The following is a 23,374-nucleotide window of genomic DNA, read 5'->3' on the forward strand; positions in this document are numbered from 1 at the left end:
AAGTACTTTCATTACACATTAAAAAAATAATATAATAAAAAACATTTCCACGTAAAATAACAATCGGTTTTCTGCATTAATCGGGATTTGGGAAAGTTTGGGGGAGTACTTTTTAAACTTAAAAATGATAATTGCCATTTTGAACGCCTTTTTTTTCCAGATATTTGTAGAAAACAAATGTCTGATAGGTAGAAACAGGCAATTGCAAAAACGATAAGAGGTTCAGAAGTTCAAAACTTCAGAGGTTCAAAAGTATTTTGAAGCGCTCATGCGATATACTGTGAAAAATACTATACAAGGACGCCATCTCCAGGAGACTTCCTGCCTTGCGAATTTGAAAAGACGACCGAGCTTGAACGATTAACGTGGGGCGGCGAAGCGCCCTCTTGTGGTGCTTGTCTGTAATGTAATAATAATGTCGGTGCGTGCTCGTCCTTGGGGAAGCGCTTTGCAAACTCACAGGACGCCTTTATTAGACAGCATTTTGTGTAACACTGCACACACGTTTATATCTTTAAAACCAACTCCTCATGAATGAAATGTCAACCTTTTATTCATAGAAATATTAAAATACGTGCTCAATGATAAATACTATAGAAAGGAGCCCATAAGCAGCTTGTAGCTGATAGAGATAGTTGTATATTTAGATAAATACTTTATCGTCCAATACTTTGGAAATTTATCTTGATATATTGTATACTGTTAGCTATTTTATGAGATTATATGTTGTTAACAACGACAAATTAAAACAATATTCTGCAGCAATCGATCAGTTCCCACCACATTCTGCATGTAATTGGTAAACCTAAAATTGACAGGCAGCATCTCTTTTGCCATTGGATGAACATTCTGTCAATCTAATAAGAGCTCAACGCTATTGCACGTCTTTCTGGAGACAGGATCAAGAGACGGAGCTGCCCCGGAAGTGATTTTGTGTTATTGTTTGGGAGGGAGGCATGTAGGTTTTCGAAATTCAACGTAAATTTGTAAACGGTAAGAGAAGGTTATGTTGTTGTTGTTGTTGTTGTTTTACACACGTTTATGTGTATTTTTAGACAGTGTCTAATTCCTCATTTGCACTTTCATTAGAAAACAGTTCAGTTTCAATCCTTATTCGTTCCACTTGTGGAAAAGCAAATGAGTATTGTAAATTATTATTTCAATTTGGAATACAGAAACTTTTTCACTGAGTACTGAGAACAAAAACCGTTGAAACCAGGTGCAAATGTAAACGGGGTGCCTGTGAGTTATAGGCGATACCCTTCTGGAGGTGATGTGCATTCTGCGAGTTTGAAGTTTTCAAATTGCGCCCGTTTTCGGAGACGGACATCTGTAATTGGCTATTCAGGAGAGACGGGAGGCACGTCTGTTTAAACTGACGTTTGTAATTGTTTTACTAATGGCGCTAGTTAACGTTGCAAAATTGTGCTTGATTAAATAACGTAGAGCTTGTAAAGGCTTTTCGTTTTCAGAGTTTTTTTTCATACCTTCTTTGACGCGCTGATTAGCAGCTTGTGAGTCCTTACCGGATCCCAATTTAGTGAAGTATTAATCGCCCCCCGAGCTAAGGGATGTTTTTAGCATTAATTTATCATTTGAAACTGCCTGTGCTTTCTGTACCCTATGTGTATCTCCATTGCGTTGAATAGCATATCTGTCTCCGTATCTCGTGTGACAACTGGCGAAAATAAATTCGTCACCATGCACACACAAAAACAAAGCTAAAATTGCTGCTGGAAGAGGCGTTAGTGGAACCAGTAGGGGGCGCTCACCCTTCAGTCTGTGTCCTAATGCCCCAGTTTAGTGATGGGGACACTATACTGTAAAAAGGTGCTGTCCTTTGATAAGATATAAAACCAAGGTCCTGACTCTTTGTGGTCATTAAAAATCCAATTTTAGAAAAGAACAGGGATGTTACCCTGGTGTCCTAGTCACATTTCCTCCTGGCCTTTACCAATCATGGGCTCATAATAATTCCCATCTATGAACTGGCTTCATCACTCTGCTCTCCTCCCCACTGAGAGCTGCTGTGTGGGGAGTGTACTGGAGCACTCAGGCTGCTGTCACATCATCCAAGTGGTGAAGGGGAGTCCCCATTATCTATAATGCATTTCTAGTGTCCAGAAAAGCACTATATAAGAACAAGGAATGATTATTATAAATCCCCTTGGGTTAAATTGTCTAGCTGTGCACTGAGTGATCAGCATGTGTGAAAAGACCAACGCTCAGCTCGCCTTGTTGCGTTTTAACAAGGTATCAGAATCAGCTGAAGGAAAGTTTGAAGAGCAACCAAGGAGTTAAACATAAACGTCAGAAATGAAGTTTTTTTCCATGGATTATTTGCTACAGGATTGGGAATTTGGGTTTGCGTGGTGTCAGTGTTCCCCCCCATTCAGCATGGCAGCGCAGCCGCGTTCAGTAGTTTATACCCGCTCGTATGGACCCTGATGAAATAAGAAAGCCCAGTTTATATCAGTGGTTCCCAGTCTTGGTCCTGGTGCCACACACACCTGCTGGTTCTCATTCCACTCAATTTCTCAGTTCAACCTGCATGAGCTCGCTGCAGCCTTTCTTGATCCGAGAAGTGGCGTCATTGGAATATTTGTGTTGTTGTTTCCAGTCACAAGTTTGAGATTCTATTTCACTTGCAGAATACGACGGTGAAAGCTCTGACATGTTGTTTAAGAGCTGGGAGCAAACAGTTCAGATGAGTCCTATTATTATTATTATTTTTAAAGCAATTGATTGTGGAACTGAGGCCTTGGCTGGAACACAGAGCCAGCTGGTGTGTGGGTTCCCAGGACCAGGATTGGGGAGCCCAGATTTATATCTTGGGGCTGCCTGCTCAAGAGTGCTCCGGCCGCTCTGCCTCACCCCACCCTCCTCCCCTTATGCCGTGCAGCCTAGCCGCTCCCATGATGAACTTCGATGGGCTGGACCCCAGCCTGGCCGACTTCCCCCCCGCCCTGCACGGCGGCCTGGAGGCCGGGCTGGAGCCTCCCCTGGACCCGCGGCTGGACCCCGCCCTGCTGCAGAGCGTGGAGCTGGACACCGAGGGGCTGGCCGTGCCCGTGCCCGACTCCGTGCACCTCCTGGAGGGCATGTACTCGGAGCTGCACAGCGTGGCGGCAGAGGTCGGGGTGCCAGTCACTGCCACCCACTTCGACCTGCAGGAGGAGCTGCTGTGGATGGGCAACCACCGGGTAGGGCGAGTGCTGGCTGGGCGCCCCAGCAGTGTCAAGACCAATATCGGGGTGGCGCGCCCCAGACTTCTATCATGATGTAGCAGGTTGCCCCGCAGCAGCAACAACCGAAAGGCGATGTCGAGAGGAAACTGTCTGCGCTTGACAGTTTGGTCTCCATCAGGTGTTGTGTAGCACATGTGACTTGTCATGGAGTTGTGCAGCTTTCGTAATCATCAGCTGCAGTTAAGCAAAGCAAATTGTTGCCAAAGCCTGGTGAGGTCATGTGCCATACCTGTAGGAGCACCTGCTTGCTTCCTTCATTGTCCCAAATGGTAAAGTTGCTTTGCAGGCAGGTACAAGACAGAACACGATACATTTAACACAGCATGAATCCATTTAACAGTGAGAAACATGCATGCCTAAGCCTTTTGTTCCCTATTTAGAAAAAAAAATCAACAAAGAAAGTGGGTGTGCGAGATGGATACAAGTTAAATGCATGATAAAAAAATAAGCAGAAAGTAAAATATACAATCAGTTGTCCAGATTAAGCAGATTAATAGCCGTGGGAATAAAAGATTAGTCAGTTCTGTTGCATTTGAATCTGGTTTCCTGATGGAAGGAACTCGGATTCACTGTGCATCGGGTGGTCCTAACTGTGAGTGATTATACTGGCCTTCCACAGTATTTATTTGGTATAGATGTCTTCCAGCTGTAGCTGTTGCAAATAAATGACTTTTCTGGTCACCTTCACTATTCTGCTCAGTCTGTTGTTGTGATTGTGTCTGTTCAGGTTACCAAACATTCGCTACAGTGAATGCTGGAACAGAATCAATACAATCTGAGAACACATTGCATTGGGGTTGCTTTGTAAATGGAGAGGGAGCCCATGGTAAAGGTGTGACAGATTTTGTAGCCGTAGTAAACTCTCTGCTGGAGCCTGCTGGTTGGAGTCTCGGCTGGGGCTGGGGCCTTCAGAGCATTGCTGACTGTGCCACACTGCTCTCCCTCTCCCCTCACCCCTGTCCCTGTCTCTCCCTGCCCCCTCCTGTGTCTTCCCCCAGGGCCATGCCACCTCTTTCTTCGGCCCCACCATGGGGCGCTACTCCTCCTTCCAGGCGCATTCGTCTGATGACATCCGCCACATCCAGAGCCTGGAGACTGGCGTGCTCTTCCTCTCCAAGATTAATCTCAAGTGTCTCACCCGCGGGGGGCTCATCATGTTCGACTACCCGTGAGTACGCTGACGCGCGTGTTCTTGACTCCAGCTCACTGGGAGAGGGGAGACAGTGCACACCGACTTCACCTGTGTAGACCGACACAGCTGTACATACTGATGGCAAAGAGATAACCATCTGTCCATTTTATATCCGTTTTACCCAGTACGGGGTCGTGGGGCAGCACGAGCCTATCCCAGCAAGCAACGGGTGCAAGGCAGGGTACACTCTGGTGAGGACACCAGTCCCATCACAGATGCACACTCACCCCAGGATCAATTTTCCCAGAAGCCAATTCATTTTCCACCATGTCTTTGGACTGTGGGAGGAAACTGAAGCACCAGGAGGAAGCCTGTGCTCACATGGGGAGACCATACAAACTCCACACAGATAGCACCCTAGGAATTGAACCTGGTGCTGCAAGGCAGCAGTGCTAACCACTGTGCCACCATGCCGCCCCCAAGAGATATTATGGAGGTCAGACCAGGATCGCTCTGTGTGTTTTGCTAAAAAAGGAGTCTTGTGATTTTTTGCAGCGTGCTCGTATTTGCCTGCTCCTTAGAAGGCTGCGGCTGGCGAAGGCTGATGGGCTAATGCAGGCGGTGTGTGTTTCAGGATGGAGGAGGGTGCCGACATGCACAGCCTGCTGCTGACTGACAACAACACGGTACTGCTGGGCGGGCTTCAGAACTACGTGGCCGAAGTGGACCTCAACACTGTGCAGGAGACCCAGAGGGTGAGAGCGGGCAAGACATGGCTCTGATGCCACCGCAGTGGCCTGTGAGAAGACATACTCGCATACTGGCATGATTGCACTTGTCCAGGTGTCACAAGTGACTGTGACTCAAACAGAGTAAACACACACCCCACACTCCACTGAGCACCTGCAGCTCGGCATGCTGGTAACCCACATGTCAAAGCTAATAAGGAACTCTGGTAGTTTTTATTTTTGTTTACCCTTCGATTTTTGTGAGTTACCCAAGAAATCGACTGTGTTCTACACCGTCACAGAGCTTTAATATTTCTAACTGTGACAAAACCATGTACACAATCCTAGCTGGACAACAATCATCTCTCCTTCAGCTCCTGAAAATGGCCAGGGTCAGAGGTGCTAGGGGCCTGTGGCTGTGTTAGTGTCTGTGTGCTGCCAGCTCTGCTCAGGGCTGCTGTTTTTCTCTAGTTTACAGTGGAGGTGCCAGGCGTGGCCATCATGAGACAGTCCAATCGCTTCTTCTTCTGTGGGCACACATCTGGAAAGGTAAGGGGAGATCCCCACGTGTGCTCTGCAGCCCTACCTGCTGACCTGCTGCAGGCACTGGAAATGGACATGTGACTTGGCAGATAGAAGGGTAAGGGTTAAGGACTTGCACCCATTCATGCTAAACTCTTGAAGAGAGTTATAGTAAGGCTCTATTTCTCAGCTGTAGTCAAATCCTGGGATTTTCAATCTGGTTAACAGCAGGAGTTTGGCCATTACCATCATTGTTCGCAATTAACGTGCGTAGACAACTGGCTGGCTTGAATTACTAGTAGGAATGTTTTCCTGTTCCACAGTGAGCACGCTTTATAAAATCTTTTTGTGAAAAGCTGGGGCAAAATCGGGCCCCGTCTTTGGGCTGATGCGCCTCCCCCTTGCAGGTGTCCCTGAGGGATCTGCGCACGTTCAAGATGGAGCAGGAGTTCGATGCCTACTCGGGGAGCTTATCGGACTTCGATGTCCACGGCAACTTGCTGGCAGCCTGCGGCTTCTCCAGCCGCATGAACGGGCTGGCCTGCGACCGCTTCCTGATGGTGTACGACCTGCGCATGATGAGGGCCATCACCCCGCTGCAGGTCCATGTGGACCCCCTCTTCCTGCGCTTCATCCCGACCTACACCTCCCGTCTGGCCATCATCTCCCAGACAGGTACCACCGCCCGCCCGGCACACACCTGCACTCCCTCTACCTCTACTGTGCGTGAAAGCACAACCTCATGTCATGACCTGTTTGTGATCGTCAAGTAAAAAATCTTAAGTGATCGCCATCTTGGATGTTTCACCCCACCATTTTTTGTTTATGATCAATTTTTTCTGGTCTTCCCTGGTGCTTTGTCAAATTTGAAAGTAAAAAAACTAGCAAGTAGCACTGGTACGAAAGGTCACACGGTCGCCCAATGGAATAACATATTGGTTCCACGTGTCCTGCTGCCTTCACAAAATATCACATTCTAGTTTTTAGTTGGGTGTGGTTCAGATGTCTGTCTCAAGCATTACAGTCAGAATGCGTTGCTGCTGAGAGACGCCAGCACGGTGCCTAGAGTTGCCTCTCCCCTGTCCTGCCCTGTATGTCAGAGGGAACGTGTGGAGTGACCCTCTGAGGAAATTCAGGTCTCCATGGGTGTTCAGCCAAGTGTAGAAGTGATGCTGAGCAGTCTGCTGACCACTCTTGGCTTGTAGTGCCGGAGAGAGGTTCATCTACGTGTTTTACGCGTTCTACGATGCCCCATCATGGTGCATGTGGTTTAAATCTAATTTGAAGAACTTGTGGGCAATATTTGTTCCAGCCTTGGTGTTTGACCCACACATGCAACATAGCGTGAAAACATCATTCTTCCACCTCAGAAATATCGCCAGACTGCATTCTATGTTGTCACTAACTGTTGGTCAACACTTTCGTTTTTTCGCTAATTGAATATTGTAACGCACTGCTCGCTAAGGGTGTCTCAATCCATTCTGAACAAACTTCATTATGTCCAGAATTTGGCAGTTAGAATCCTGACCATGTCTATTGCAAGTGATCACATTACTCCTGTCCTGGAGCCCTTGCACTGGCTTCCTGTCAGGTTTTGTGTCGAGTTTAAAGTCCTCATGCTCACCTGTAAGGCTTTGCATGGCTTGGCACCTCAGTACCTGCCTCCCTTCCCTGGCGCAGGACAGTGCCAGTTCTGTGAGCCCACCGGCCTGGCCAACCTGGCGGACATCTTCCACGTGAACACGGTGGGCCAGCTGCTGATGAGCTTCGACGTGTCCTCCAGCAAGCAGGCGCTGGCCTTCGGCGACTCGGGCGGTTGCCTGCACCTGTGGTCCGACGCCCCCGAGGTCACCTTCAACGGCTACTCCCGTGAGACGGACTTCGTCCTGCCCTGCATGGTGGACTCGCTCCATCACCTCGACTGGAGCCACGATCTGCTGCCCCTCTCGCTCATCCCCATGCCACTGACCAGCGCCGAGCCCCTGCTGTCGGACTGGCCCACCACCCTGGCTGCCCCCAGTCCACGGTAGGTTCCCCAACCCACGAAAAGCCATCCAGAGGGGTTTCACAGTGACTCCAGCACTATGCATGTTCTTATCAGGGCCTCAGGTGAAGAGACCTGTTTGCTCTAAGAGACAACTGCTAAGAGACACTTTATGGCAGTGCAGGGCTTAGGAGCTGCAGACAGTTTTCTGAAAGACAGACCCAAATGCTGGATGTTTTATTGTGCTTTTGGATCTGTTTGTCACTGCCTGAGGAGGAGTTTTCACGAGTCTGTAATCGCTAAAACCTCAAATCAGTCGAATTGCGTGATGCAGTGGGAATCTTACTTCTGTTCCTGATTGAAAGAAGACAGGAAGTGGTCATTGCTGTGATCATTGTGTTTGTTTGATTCACGACTTTGTCTGAGGTGACAGCAATGCGTAATAAATAGTCAAAACAGACTAGTAAGTTAACAATATCATCAGATTGTAATGTGTCCATCTTCCTGCCTCCTCCCACCAGACGAGCCCCCCCAGTGGACCCTGAAATTCTCCGCACCATGAAGACAGTGGGGTTCATCGGCTACGCCCCCAATCCGCGGACCAAACTGCGCAACCAGGCAGGGCTGTTCACGTGCAAGCGCTTACTGGTGCTCTTCTCGTTCAGTTCAGGGCTGTGCTGTAAGAGCAGCAGGGGAGCTGGATCAAATGCATGGATCCTCAGCTGTGGTCTCGAGCTCTAGCTGCTGGGATCTAAGCAGGTGGTGATTTAGAGACCCTGTCAGACCTCCAGACCAGCAGAGCTCCGGGAGGCGGGCTGCCCACTGGTGATTTAAACGTGACAAGGTTAAAATCTCTGAGAAAGTTAATGCGTTAAATTGTTCAGTTAAGCAGAGAATGAGGTTATTAAGAGCTGAGGAAGAGCACCCTCTTATGGTACTTTCCTTCATAATAGTTTAGACTAGATGGTATACATGTTTAATAGATTTTCTGCTATTTACTATGCTTTGAGATTCTATAGAATTCTAGTAAACCATTTATATAGATGCACAGCGGTGTTCATATTAACCCCTAACAACTCAAAAACCTTCCCTATCTTTTATCTTGGCCTACTCTGATAACTTCTGAATATAGAGCTTAAATTCTGCAAATTCACTTTCTAATTCAGGGGTCTCCATGCCAGTGTCTTTTGGGTTTGCATTGTTGGCTCTCAGTTGCTTAATTGTACTCCTCATTGAGCAACTGATGAGAAAAATTAAAGATGTTTAATAATTAAAGATCAAGAATCAAGTTGAATTGATTCTTCTTTTTTAATGATCATTTGATCCTATAACGTGACAGATTACGAGCAGTTTGTAAAGCTGTATCAGTCAATAGAAATACCCCAGCTGCTGAACAGCATTGAGGTGGTGTAAATCATTTACAGGTTGGTTCAGCTAAGGGTCAAGTTGTTTAAGTGAGGAAGAGAAGGGTATGCTTGATCCAGTTTGCGAATCCCTGTTCTGTACCTTGCTTGCTATACTCTTTGCAGTGTCATGTGTCTGTCTGCATGTTGTCTGGTCAGTCACTGTTCTGTTATGCCTTCCAGGTTCCCTACAAGACCAAAGAAGTGGAGCTGGAGTATGACGGCTACAACCAGGTTCCCGAATCTCCCATTGGACGAGAAGAGGAGCCTCATCTCTACATGGTGCCCAAGAAGTACAGGAAGGTACGAGCACTGGTGCATAGCACTCTAAGACATTCCAGGTTTCTTTTAGCTGCTGGGCTCTTGCATGTAAGTCGTACCAGGTGCTGAATGTTTCAAAAGCACCAATAAGGATGATTTACCGGTCTACGAACTGGTAGATTGAGATCATTTCAAGTGCTACTAAGAGAAGATCTCTAGTGTGTTCCTTTGTAGTACAATAAAGTGTAGTTCCCAAATACCTGAGTAAACAAAAAATGAGTAAACAAAAAAGGCTTTGTATAATATTACAGTGATTTCAAATAATATATAGCATTAAGCTCAAACAGCGTCTTGGCACTGCATCTGGGCTGTACTTCATAGATGGTTTTGTAAGAGTGGTTTAGTCTTTCCTTGTACAAGGTATGTGCTCATGTTGATGGGCTTCAGAGCATTGTGTTACCGTGATTTCCATTCCAACGGATCTTCCCCACATTCTCTGCTGCTTATATATGACTGAACCTCACGGGAAGCACATCAGGAGTTGAGAAACAAAAATGCAGTGTAAAAGCATGTTAATGCCATTTTGTTAAGCTTTCTACTGTTTGTGCTATCCAGGTCACCATTAAGTACTCCAAGCTGGGGCTGGAGGACTTTGATTTCAAGCATTACAACAAGACCTTGTTTGCTGGGCTGGAGCCCCACATCCCCAATGCCTACTGCAACTGCATGATTCAGGTAAGAGTTACAGAGGTACCCTTGGATTATAAGACTGTTGCACAGTAAAATTAAAAATCTGTGTAACATCGTGGAGACTATAATAATGACAGACTTGGAAAAGACTGGGTAACCCCCACTGAAGATTCTAGCTGGTCAGCAGCTTCATTATAGTCCTAATTTGTCAAGGCAGCTATCATTACAGGTGCTAGACCTGGTCTTTTCACACACCTGGAGCAGAGTGGAACAGGGGATAAACGCTTGAGACACTGAGTAAAGGCTTGCAGATGTCTTGTGGTTAAGAGCCCTGTTTTGATCAAGGTCATTTTCTTTAAAAAATGGCAAACGATTCAGGGTTTTTTAAATTTGGTGTGGCAGGAGGTGAATGTGTAGTACGAGTAGTTACAGCAAACCTGCCACCAGATGTCAGATGTAGTAGACCTCTAGTCATCTAATCAGAGACGTGTTGGTCTACACATGGGCTAATACATTTTCATGGTGTGTAGCTGTCTGGGGAGATTGGTTAGAGGGCAGCAGCAGTGATGGGGGGCTTCTCTCAAACCTTTTCTGTACTCTTGCTAAACCTCTGCAAAACAGTCTTCTGTACCTCTTAGTTTTTATATGCTCAGATCCCTGAAACCTGCCTGATTTCCACAGCAAAACCTGAGACTCGGGCCCTGGGTGTGTGTGTGTGTGTGTAAGATTCAGTCTTGTCTCGGGCCTCCAGGTGCTGTACTTCCTGGAGCCAGTCCGCTGTCTGGTGCAGAATCACCTGTGTCAGAAGGAGTTCTGCCTGGCCTGCGAGTTGGGCTTCCTCTTCCACATGCTGGACCTGTCCCGTGGGGACCCCTGCCAGGTAACGGGGACCCCAGGGGTGAAAAGGGGTGGCTCTAATTTAAAAAAAAAACAGCATGGTAGTTGTCTGGAATAAAACACAAAGACGTTGAAGATGATTCACTGGGACGCTTCACAAAACATCTGGTTGACATCCTTGGGTCATTAGCTACTAGAAACCACATGAGTTAGATGGTCCAGTTGGCTTCCTCCTCTTTGCAAGCATTTCTTATGCTTTTAACATTAGTTTACAAGCATCTGGATGCCATGTTAAGAGTCCCCACGGGAATCTAAACTGTTTCCTTCTGTTTTTTTTTAGTGTATGAACTTTAAACTCCTGTTTTCCATATGTGCTTGCAGGTAATAGTAGCTTTCTCTTCCACCCAGTGAGTGCCAACGGCCATGTTCTTGAATGTGTTCATGTCAGGTGTTGTTTGAAAACTGTAGGCTGATCATGGGAGGAGGGGTACCAGAGGTAGGCACTTGTTATTTCCTGTGTCCCTGTCCCTCCCAGGCCAGTAACTTCCTGCGTGCATTCCGGACTATCCCAGAGGCCTCTGCCCTTGGGCTGATCCTGGCTGATTCCGACGAGCAGACGGGCAAGTCCAAGCTGGGCCGCCTCATCCAGAGCTGGAACCGCTTCATCCTCACCCAGCTGCACCAGGAGACACAGGAGCAGGAGGGACCGCAGGCCTACCGTGGGGCTGGCAACAGGTGTGGTCATCATGTGGGCATGATTTTAAATTGGGATGGCATTAACTTCAAAAGTCAGCCAAGCCTCAGTAGGACCAGAACGTTCACCTCCTACCTCACTTTGAATAAATCTGCATCAACAGATGCAGTGTTAAAGTTCTGTGGTATTTAAGAATGCTAAATATACACAACAGGCTAGCAGAGAAGACTTTGATTACGTAGTAGTTTAATCCATTTCAGGTCTGCTGACCTCACCCTGTTAGACTTGCACTCGGTTCTAGGTATTTGATATATATATTATCCTAAAGAAGATATCTAGACCTGAAATTAAAATATTGGATCCACTGCAGTGGAGGATATCTAACCATGTTAGATGTTGGCTGTCCTGCTTCCCCAAGCAGTCGTGTGTCCTGCAGCCTGTTGAACTGCGAGCGACTCTCCCCGCGCAGTGAGGGGCGGTTCCATCTCGCCCTGTGCTGTCCTGTGTCCGCAGTGCCTTCGGGTCCACGGGAGAGTCTGTGGTCGGGAGGCTGTTCGGCTGTGAGGTGGAGAACAGCAGCATGTGCCGCTGCGGGAAAGAGACAGTGCGCTCCGCGCTGACGCTGCTCTTCACCATGCACTACCCGGAGAACAGCTCCCTCGGTGAGTGCGCCCCCCGCTGGCCCAGGCTGAGCCCTGCATCCGCCCGGCCGCTCGACACCAGCAGGCACGCACATACACGCCCACTCGCAGAGGGGCTGCTTTCGTTAAACAAATAGGGGGCGCTGGCCACTCCCTTCCGGGACAGCCGCTTGCCCTGACCGCAGGCTGGAGCCTGCCGCCTGGGGTTGGCGGCTCTGGATCCAGCCAGCGGCGTGAGCTCAGCGTGGCCGGGATCCCCGAGCTGTGCGGGGGAGGGCTGGGCTCGGGTCGGCCAGGGCTCCTGGAAGGCAGCAGCTCTTGAGCCCAGTCGCCTGCAGTCACGTAGGTGAAGGACGTGCTGCCCCTCCAGTCTGCGCTGGTCTGCGCTGGTCTGCGCTGGTCTGCGCTGTCGAGCTCTGTCTTGCTGAAGGACTGATCTCTCGGCCTCCGGGTGTGTCGGAGGAGTAAACGCACATCACTTCGCTCTCTTTGTGTGTTGCGGCCAATTCCAAAGTATGTTAGCTGAAAATGGAAGACGGAGATGTCGGATTGGAAAGGAAAGTCCTGTAGGTTACAGAGGTCTGTATAAGGGCCGTTCCAGGGAAGCTGGACACTCTTTGATTTGACCTTCATAGAAAATGTACAGTTCAGTTAAAGACTTAACTGTTAACAAAACAGGGAACAGGTTTTTCTTCTGAAAGCAGCTGGAAAAGACTGCAAGTGTTATATTACAGATGACAACATCTGTATTGTTTTCGCTTAAAGCTCAGCTGTGAAAAATATGACGTTACTCACAGTTATAAAAAGGGGAGCAAATCTTAAACAGGAGCAAAATTAATTTAGAGTCTTCCTTGGGGAAGCCAATCATTAAGTCTGTCTAGTCCAAACACAAGGCAAGGGGCTTTGCACCAGGAAGCCAGTGGGTGAAACTCCTCGTTTCTCTCTACCTTATTCTGGATAAAAGGAACCTGCTCCACATCCAATTAATTCCAAATGAAAACCCGCACTCCCCAACAGCCTAAACAAAGTAGTTTCTCTTCTCTTATTTCCAGACAAGACGATCAAGGAGTACGACTTCACGGAGATCCTGAAGAGGAGCATCTGCCTGGGCCAGAGCACGCAGGCGTGGTGCGAGAACTGTGAGAAGTACCAGCCCACGGTGAGTGTCGCCCCCCGAGCTCCACTTTTCTACTGCCTTCTTGGGCTCCTCTGCCCTCACCAGCAACACACCCGTTTGCTGTTTCTCTCACACAGCTGTGATTAGTTGACTTTTGTTTTGCTAGCATTTACCCCTGTATTAAAAACGCATCACCAGGCTTTGCTATTGTTTTGTTCTTCCTGTGGGGACTATGTTAACATAATGAAGGGCAGCCTGCAAAAGGAGCAAATTAACTAATTGAACTAGGTTTGAATAATAAAAGGGGACCCATGTTCCCCCAGTGCCCCACATTCTCATTTGAGCTGGAACCACTCAGACGTGCCAACCTCTTGAGCGAGAGATTTGACAAGTTCATCTGACGGGTCGGCTTTATCTGCAGTCATAGCTTGTCTAATCCTCAGTTTACAGTAAATCGCCTCTAATGTGTTTGGATTTTCCATGTTTTTCTCGGTATGTGAAAAATGGCCTTTCACAAAAAAATATCTGGCATATGTATCCATAAATGGTAATTCAGCCATTCCATATCGCTCAGTGTTCACTGTCGCCATACTGGGGCACTGGAATATCTGCTCCAGGGGGAAGAGCGCCACCTACTTGTCCACCGGCAACCTGGTTTTCCTTACAAGTTCTCCCTTCTCAGAACTTCCTGAGTGCAGTCTTGCTTAGCTTCTCAGCTTTATGTGCTGCAAGGCTCTCTGGACTAGGCCAGTAACTAGGCTCCTAGTCCGTGACCTCCTGCCAGAGGGATCCATCACAAGGCTGCACCAGGACGCCACACCCAGTCTGTAGCAGTAGTGACTTGGCACAGCTACTGCAGTGGGGTGAGCTACACATGTTGATGAAGAATGAAACCGGTGGTCTTTGAAACTGACCCCTCTGCCTGAAAGCCAGCACTCATGGCGGGGCCTGTGGGAGAGACTGAAATGCGCATGACGGGAGAGCATGGCTAGAGATGCAAATGGACAATTTGGTTTGTCATGTAACCTTACATAGGGAGTCAAATGAGAGAGCGGGATTTGCAGTTTTTGTGCGGTCTGTCTGGAATGAACAGCCTGAAGCCGACCTGTTTGGTTTCTTCACAGGTCCAGACGCGCAATATCCGCTGCCTGCCGGACGTGCTGGTCATTAACTGCGAGGTGAACAGCGCCAAAGAGGCAGAGTTCTGGAAAGCCCAGGCTGAGGTGAGGGCGAGGATGTATTTCAGCCCTTCGTCCTGATCCCCATCCAGGAGGCTCTTCAATCCTGCAGTCCTGTAGAACCCAGACCCTTCCTCTCACTGCTGCTGGAAATGACATCGCACAGTGTATGGCAGAGGTGGCCAGTCCTGGTCCTGGGGTGCCACAGCCCAGCAGGGGATTCGTGCAGTGAAGTAGTTCAATGATCATCAGTCTTTTGAAGGGCAAGTTCATTTGCAAGGGTAATACCAACACCCTAAGCTCACAAGGACCCCAGCTGGCCAATCATGACTTAATTGAACCAATTAATTTACTGTATAAATCATTACTCTATATAAGTTCAAGTAGGGAGCTGCATCAGCCGCAAAGGAACAAGAAAAGATTTATTCTATGCTCAAAAGAGAAGAAAAGAAACGCAACATTTTGGCTAAGGAGCCTTCTTCAGGTGTGAAACACAGCCAAAACGTTGTTTCTTTTCTTCTCTTTTCAACATGGAATAAACCTTTACTTGTTCCATTACTCTGTTCAGAGTCTTTTACAACAGTGTCACTCCTGGAGCAGGCTTGGCCACCCCCTAGTGCTGTATCCGACAGGAATAAATGAATACAGCCGTGGATCAGAGTGCGTGCTTGTCTTTCCACAGTATGCCTTCAACAAAGCTGTGAAGAAGGAGGAGATGGAGCCTCCACAGCCGCCAGAGCCCAGCCCCACAGAGTGGTGAGGTCACAGAGGGAGGGGACAGGGCTTTGCTTGTTCATTCTCGGATGCTAATGCCTCTCGGTGTTCTGTGCATGCGTGCCGTCTGCCTGGGTACATTACTGAGAAGTAGTAGAGTAGAGGAGTTTATTTCCTTATGTACATGTACATCGGAATTCTTATTCATGGTGATCTCTCGGGCCATACACAGACAACGCAGTACAACAGACAACACCACACTATGCAGGCAGTACATTACAAGCATAATCAATAATACAATAAGAACAATAAATATGTTCTGGAGAACAATAAATATGAAGAACTGAAAAAAAAACATGGTACACCATGCAAAAAGTGCCTAGTGCAGTTAGCTGTTAAGGATGCATATAGCAGTAGGGTAGAAGCTGTTCTCAAACCTACTGGTCACTGCTTTAATAGTGCGGTACTGCTGACCAGAGTGCAGGGGGAAAGCAGTTAGTGGGCCGGGATGGTTGGGATCACGAAAGATGGATTGGGCTTTATTGTGACAGTAGATGGTGCGAGTCTCGCCAATAGTAAATCACATCCTATTATCCTCTGTCCATTGCCACAACCCTTTGCAGTGCATCTCTGTCATGCATTGTAGTACTGCTGTACCACACAGTGATACCACTAGTGAGGACACTTTCTATGGTGCTGCGATAAAAGTTCATGGGGAGCTGCTTCCCCATACTGCATTTCTTTTACTGCAGAAAGGAGAGGCACTGTTGTGCCTTTCAGACTGGCTACAGTGTTGTGAGCCTGGGTACATTATTTATTTGACAGATGCCATTGAACGAAAGAGATTCTCTTACAACAAATCAACCATCTTTTTAAGGAACTTTTGCTATACTTGGATGTTTTCGCTCGCCCCATTACACTGCCCGCAAGCGTTTCTGCACGAGCTTTTCTCAGTGTCTCGTGCACAGTCAGTCCCAGTTATCAGTTTGCAAAGTAATAGAAAATCAGGCGGTAGGAAAAAGTTCAAATAAGAACAATTAGCAGCTAGTCTTTAATTTACAGTACACGTTCGTGTATCATTCGTTACCCAAGGTGACGGAGCCTGGTGGGAGCAGACTGTTTACACTTCTCTTGCATGATGAGCGGTGTTCTGCTGCCTCTTGCAGGGAGGAGCTGTGCAGCGCAGAGGGTCTGACCTTTGACTCCAGCCTGGAGGACCTGCGCCGCGTGTGGATCCCCCTGAGCATCAAGATGACCATCAGCAAGACGAAGGGCCTGGAGGTGCACAGCTGGAGCGAGAATGAGGAGGTGAAGGAACAGAGACAGGAAACCATCCATCCATCCATCCATCCTTTCATGTATCCGTTTCCTAACCGCTTCTCCCAATTCAGGGTCATGGGGCAACTGGAGTCTATCCCAGCAAGCAATGGGCACAAGGCAGGGTACACCCTGGATGGTACACCAGTCCATCACAGAGCAGACAGACATAAACAGACACTCACAAGGGCTCGTTTTCCCACAAAGCAGTTAACCCAATATGACTAGTTTGTCTTTGGACTGTGGGAGGAAACCCATGCAAACATGGGGAGAACATACAAACTCTACGCAGATAGCGGCCCAGGTCCAGCACTACCTGAGACAACCCAGGCGGGTCGAAGGGGTTTTGCTCCGTGGCTTTTCCAGAGGGTTGAGTGGGTGGTCGCAGTGTCGCATCTGCAGATCATGCCATGCCTGAATAGTTGCTCGCTCATGGCTGTGCCACAGCTGTGTGACGCACACATGTGCTTTGTGTTGCTCCCCAGCTCAGCTCTGAAGAGGAGGCAGAGGGGGCCGTCATCTACGATTTGATGGTCACGGTGTCGCACATCCTGGATGCCCGGACTGGTGGCAACCTGGTGGCACACATCAAAGTGGGAGAGACCTATCATCAGAGGAAAGAGGTGAGAGGCTCGAGAGAGGGCAGGGGGTTCTGAGAGAGCCCGGGGAGTCCGTGGGGGGCGGGCAGACGGGTTGGAGGAGAAAGATTGAGCTGGGGACTTATTTTAGAGAGATTGAGGGTGAAACAGTGCAGCCAGAGGAAGGCAGTGCTTCCTCTGTGGAGAAAGGCCACAAAAAACAAAGATCTGCTTTATCTTCTGAAAGGGGGGGGGGGGTACGAGACAAGCTGAGAGGGAGAGATCTGCTGTTTGCGGATTGTAATCAACGACCAAGAGACGTCTTTCACATGTCCTAGATAAGAAGCGTGTGAGTTCAGGATGTAATCTTTCACTTAGCTCTGCTATCATTATTAAAGAACAAGCTGGGAACAGGTGCCGGCACCATAGCAAATCAATCTATTTGTTTCACCTTGTTTTCTGCTCAGTAAAAATATTCACTCAGTATTTTGTGGGGGGGTTGGGATTCATTCACTCTGGGTTTTCCTCTGCCTTCACTGTTATTTTTAAACCCCCATCCTGTGGTTTCAGGGGGTGACACACCAGCAGTGGTACCTCTTCAACGACTTCCTGATCGAGCCCATTAACAAGGTAAGGGCAGGGGTACTGGGCTTTCCAGGTGGGCGGGTCCAGTGGGACCCTCAGGAGCCCCAGGATGCATGGGACCCCCATCAGTGTTGTTCCCCTGCCCTGTGGTCTGCTGCTCCAGCTTGAAGTCACATTGCTGCACAGGAGACTTGAGCACAAGGTCTAAGTTATGGTGCTTCGTTTGAAGGGGAAGAAATCTCTGATCCCCCCGAGCAGGAACAGTTTCACTGCTGTATCTTAATGTTTGCATCTGCCAAGCAGAAAGTCACGTTCTGTACAACTGCAAGTCTGAAGGCATCAGCAGACATCGCAGATGTCCTTTGAGAGTTTTGCAGGCTACTGGCCAGTACAGGGAAACTGTGGTGAGTGTAGTAGGGAGGTGGGGAGCCTTATGAAAAAATATCTAGGGTCCTTTTGACTACCACCGTTAGGGTGAGCCTCCAGCTAGCCCTTACTTGCAATAAAGGGAATTTGCAGTGGTGTTGAATAGTGCTTCTTCATATTGTTTTTGCAGTGGTGGGTTACTAGGTTGTGATATTCCGTTCATTATTTTAACGTAGAGCCTGATGATTTTTTGGTCCCGTTCTCGCGTCCTCTTTGCAGTCACTGGCTCTAGCAGGCCTGAGCTGCAGCCGCTCTGGATGAGTGACTGTGAAGGCAGAGCGCCTGTTGATGCTGCTGATGGTTTTTGTCCACCAGGCGGAAGCAGCCCAGTTTGACATGAACTGGAAGGTGCCGGCCATCCTGTACTACGCCAAGAGGAGCTACCACACCAAACACGACCTGCGCAGTAAGACGCCTGGGGTTCATTTGCCTCTGGGATCAGTACAGCTGGGCTGCACACACTGCTGACCCCTGTCTGAGACAGTAGGTCTTGCACAAGATACAGCAGGGAATGCTCAAGAACTCAATTATTTGTATGTAGGGGCATCAAGCATTAATACCTGTATATGCTGTGCATCTCTCTGTCTCGCTTAGTGTTGGTCTCCCTGCCTGTGTTCATGATTTATGCGCTCCGGTATTTCTTAGTTCCATTCGTCTTCCTAATGTCTCCGTCTCCGACACCCATGTGAACACTGACCTCAACATCAGTTAGAGCCACTAATCTGTGTTGTGGTCTCTGTGTTCAGTTAAGAACCCCATCGAGGCCAGCGTGCTGCTGGCAGAGGCGTCTCTGGCCAGGAAGCAGAGGAAAAGCCATGCCACCTTCATCCCCCTGATGGTCAGTGAGATGCCCCAGGCAGGGGACCTGGTGGGGCTGGATGCTGAGTTTGTCACCCTCAACCAGGTCAGTGTGTATTTGTAGCTGTGTTAAGAGAGGTGCATGTGTGATAATGAGGCTGAGTTATAGGTTTGATGGTAACCCTATGGAACACTAGAGAAAAAACAAGAGACAGAACAATCTTTTGGCTGGATTGTTGGTGTTGAAGTACCATATTGAATGAATATGCAGTAGACTCAGTGATAAACCAGGGAAAAGCAATATTTTAAGTCCACATAGTCTGGAGTACAGTTTTGCTCAAAATAGTTGTGACAAACGTTTTAAAATTCAAAGAAATCAGCCTTCTAACCCAAGAAGAAGGGAATCTTAACTGTCTCTTAGATGTGTGGATGTTACTCACTCAATCTGTACACTAATTACTCAATCTAAAGAAACAATTTGCCAATAGAAAGCACCGTCTGTGTGCTTATGTATTAAGAGTTAGCCGTCGGTTGCTGTTTGTTGAGGAATCTTATTTCCATCACGACTTAATCACCTGCGCGTCTGCTGGGACGAGGCCTCGGGTGTCTGACCGCGTGGCCTGACCGCGTGGCCTGACCGCGTGGCCTGACCGCGCTGTGCTGTGTGTGTGCAGGAGGAGGCGGAACTACGCAGCGATGGCACCAAGTCCACCATCAAGCCCAGCCAGATGTCCGTGGCCAGGATCACCTGTGTCAGGGGTCAGGGCCCCAACGAGGGCGTCCCCTTCATAGATGACTACATCTCCACGCAGGAGCAGGTTCGTGCGCAGCGAGGGGGATCCGTGCTCAAGACCGAGCTGGAGAAATCGGCCCTTCTGCGAACGCGACCCTGGGCTTTTGATTTTTTTTCTTTAAAGTGACTAAACCGTCTTTTATATTTTCCACCTCTTTTGAGTTTCTCATCAGCCCAGACAGAAGTTCAGTTCAGATGCTTTACAATGGAAAACAGGAAGATGTTCTGGGTGTTGGAAACTGCCTTCATGTCATGGAAACTGATTTACTTTTTTAATGAAACACTTGTCATCCTTGATTCAACAAGCTTTGATTATCAAATGTTCTAGGTGAAAAATGTAAACAAATGGCTTCCTAGTCAAATTTTTACTTGTGTTGTTTATTGTAAGTCACTGGGGTGTCCCCACAAAAACTGAAACAGCCTAGGGCTCTTTAGTTAAGATCGGTAAGGGCCTCTGGCAGGCAGGGCAATTCAGAGACGCTAGTTAGATCTGGGCTGTTTCTTTATCCGAGTTAACAAGGGTTATTGTGAAATTTCTGGGAATAACAGGATATTAGTGTACAGTGGGCAGTCCTTATTCCCGTGTCTCTGTCTGTTGGCAGGTGGTGGATTACCTGACTCAGTACTCTGGTATCAAACCAGGTGATCTGGATGCCAAGATCTCTTCCAAACACCTGACCACGCTCAAGTCCACCTACCTCAAACTGCGCTTCCTCATCGACACGGGAGTGCGCTTCGTGGGCCACGGGCTGCAGAAGGACTTCCGGGTCATCAACCTGCTGGTGAGCTGGGGGGGGTGGGGTGGGGGGCTCATCTGCTTCAGACAGTGCAAACCAGGCTCTCGTCGCCCTGTGGGCTAAGTCCAGACATTTCTAAAGTTTCTGCTGCTTCCCAGATTCCAGCAGTCTGGAGTGCTGGACACCCTAAGGGAAGCAGTAGTGTGTGTGTCTTGTCTGCAGGAGAGCATGTCCTCGAGAGGGTTGCTGACACCGTCATAAATTGTTTGATTTTTATCTCTTCCTGGTCACATAAAGCACGTGAGTTTCACATGTTTAGTGTAACATGTGACTCGGGGTTTAGTGTAGTGTGTGATTTTCAGATGTTATTCTTGATTACCTTCCCTGCCCTGAATAAAATATTACTGATAACCTTATTAATGATTACAAAGAATAAAAAAAATGATCTATCAGACACCTTTATCTGTGGGGGCGGTACTAACTTGAGTGTGCTCCCTGTGATGGCTCAGGTGCTGAAGGACCAGGTGATCGACACGGTGTACCTGTTCCACATGCCCCGGAAGAGAATGATCTCCTTGCGCTTCCTCGCCTGGTACTTCCTGGGTCAGTCAGCGTCTCTTACCTTCAGTGTCTTGTCTGTGTTTTGTTTCTGTTGGCACCGTTTTGATTTGATTTCTTAGGGAGGAATACCAGTCAGGTTGGTCATGTTGATGGTTATGTGTTGCTGCTGGTTATTTTTCCTTATACCCCTTTCATTCTAATTTGGAAATGTTTAGTTAATTTGACTCGTTACATGAATGAACCAGCCTTAAAGAGCATGTGCATGCATCAGAGTCTTGTGCTTCCCGTTTCCTGCTCATGCTGCAAGCCCTGAAGTGCCCCCAGTACAGATGGCATCAGCCGGAGGAGTGCTGCAGCTCTTTGACACTACTGCGGTCTCGCAGGTGCCAGTCGAGTCACAGGGCTAAGTCTCTGTCCTGTCCTGGCTAACTCAAGGTGTGCATCCCCTGCGCCACTGCAGTTAACTGATCGATGTCTTAGCCTAGACTCCTGTGCCACCAGAAGGATGCGGACTGCAGGAGCTCAGCCTGCAGCTCGAGTTTCACTGTACTGGCAAGTAAAAGCCGTGAGAGGCTGGGCAGGGCTGAGACTCTCGATGCTGTCCTCCCTGCAGACCTGAAGATCCAGAGCGAGACGCACGACAGCATCGAGGACGCGCGCACCGCCCTGCAGCTGTACAGGAAGTACCTGGAGCTGAGCGGCAGGGGCCCCGAGGACTTCCGCAAGGTGCTGAAGGGCCTGTACGAGAAGGGCCGCAAGCTGGACTGGAAAGTGCCCGACTGTGACGGGGGAGACGGCCAGGGCAGCCCCAAAAGTAAGGCCTGCTGGTTTCACTCTCGCCCGGGCTTGACCCCCGGGTCAATAACCACTTGACCCTTAAAGGGCTGAGGTGAGGTACGGGAGCACCACGCGGGGCCCCACTCTGCGGGAGGAAATGGGAGTACCAGGGGCACAACCGCACACGTGGGGGAAACATGCAAACTCCACACAGAATGATGTGTCTTAGTTTGTCATCAAACCCAGGATACATGCTGTGAGGGAATGGAGCTAACCGCCAGCCATCATACCCCCTGACTCGGCTTCAGCTCAATTTTTCATAGTTGGTCAGTGCAGTCAGATCCTTATGAGCTTTATATTATCCAGTAGAGTCTTGTTTTTATCTGTGTTGTGTGTTTGCTCAGCTGCAAAAAATACCCGCAAAAGCTTTCTCCTGCGGCATATGGAATATGAAAGATCATACTTTTTTTAAAGCTGGCTGCCTTCCATGTGTTCTGAGTGTCTGTGCAGAGCACCATCTCACACACACAGTTCCCTGAACGACCTGGCCTCGGTGGTGTCTTCAGCTTGCCAGGCGCCTGGGAACAGGCCGGGTGTTAGATGAGAGATCCAGCAGTGCCCCTGGCAATGCCAACTCTGCTGAGGGCACTGTGGGAGTCTCTGTATGAAAGGTAGCAGGGCCCATGGAAAAGCCTGTGGGTGTCACAGTGGGAAAGCTAGATTGGCGAAGAGTGGCTCTCTCAGATCTGGCTGTTCATAAAACAGAATAAATCTGTGATGCCAAATGTGAAACATGAAGTGGCCTGGTCATATGGGCATGTACATGAGCATGCTGGGTCCTGCAGACACAACCATCACATGCTGTGACTTGCTGTTCTCTTTCCTGCAGGTGCAGCCGTGTTCCCCTCAGTGATGGGACTGTGAGAAGACCGGGGTATCTAAAAAGAGGTCAGGTTTTGTTCTAAAAAAAAGGGGGAGATTTTAATCTTATCTTCCCAGTTCATTATTCCCCCCCCCCACCCCCCCCAATTTTTTTTTTGTTTTGATTTCACATTTCCAGAGAATTAAGAGTTATGTGAGGACGATTCCCCACACAGGATTTCACTCCATGTGTGAATTCGGTTCCTTTTTTAAAAGCAGGTCAGCCTGTGCCTGCACTGCTACCGGGCAGCCTGTCAGGTCATTGAGCTGCTGGTTCTGCTGGAGAACAGCAGCTGGTGAAATAAAGTAATGGACCTGCATCTTTGCTGAATCTCACTAGAGTCTGGCACCCATAGCTGCATATTTCTGAAACTAAGGACAGAAGTGGGAAGTGGGTTGAGAAAACAGGTGTTGTAAGAGCTTGGACAGCCTGTTAAAGAAGAAGAAGAGGAGGAAGGGGCCCTCCAGAGCGGCAGGGGAAGGAAGGCCAGTATTAAGACAAGTGATCCCTGTTGTCCACCCATCAGCACTTAAGATGGCCTGTCAGACTGGTGTACTGCACTTGTACAGATCGTTTTTTGCTACAAAACATTTTGTATTTGAACATTTAGTTGTTTCCGGTTTTACCGTATTCTTTTGTAAAGTAATAAATAAAGTTTTGTATTTCTTGGGTGGTTATCGTTAATTACACCTTCGACCATGAATGCTGTCTTATTGCTGCCAAACTGCACT

General features: G+C 48.4%; 1 protein-coding gene across 1 annotated transcript; it reads left to right on the forward strand.

Moving 5' to 3' along the window:
• Nucleotides 1-919: 919 nt before the first annotated feature.
• Nucleotides 920-23,305, forward strand: pan2 (poly(A) specific ribonuclease subunit PAN2). Its single transcript, XM_088916329.1, has 26 exons — nucleotides 920-993; nucleotides 2,903-3,203; nucleotides 4,247-4,416; nucleotides 5,015-5,135; nucleotides 5,580-5,657; nucleotides 6,038-6,305; nucleotides 7,311-7,656; nucleotides 8,136-8,232; nucleotides 9,201-9,320; nucleotides 9,894-10,013; nucleotides 10,720-10,848; nucleotides 11,341-11,540; nucleotides 12,013-12,161; nucleotides 13,193-13,299; nucleotides 14,382-14,480; nucleotides 15,118-15,191; nucleotides 16,316-16,457; nucleotides 16,952-17,089; nucleotides 17,615-17,674; nucleotides 18,371-18,461; nucleotides 18,802-18,959; nucleotides 19,528-19,671; nucleotides 20,249-20,428; nucleotides 20,893-20,986; nucleotides 21,558-21,758; nucleotides 22,611-23,305. Exons 2-26 carry the CDS (start codon nucleotides 2,916-2,918, stop codon nucleotides 22,643-22,645), a joined length of 3,609 nt encoding a protein of 1,202 aa, XP_088772455.1. The 5' UTR covers nucleotides 920-993; nucleotides 2,903-2,915; the 3' UTR covers nucleotides 22,646-23,305.
• Nucleotides 23,306-23,374: the final 69 nt, after the last annotated feature.

Source organism: Atractosteus spatula, chromosome 1, assembly GCF_055471065.1.
Source record: "Atractosteus spatula isolate fAtrSpa1 chromosome 1, fAtrSpa1.hap1, whole genome shotgun sequence".
In the NCBI taxonomy this organism is placed as follows: Eukaryota; Metazoa; Chordata; class Actinopteri; order Semionotiformes; family Lepisosteidae; genus Atractosteus; species Atractosteus spatula.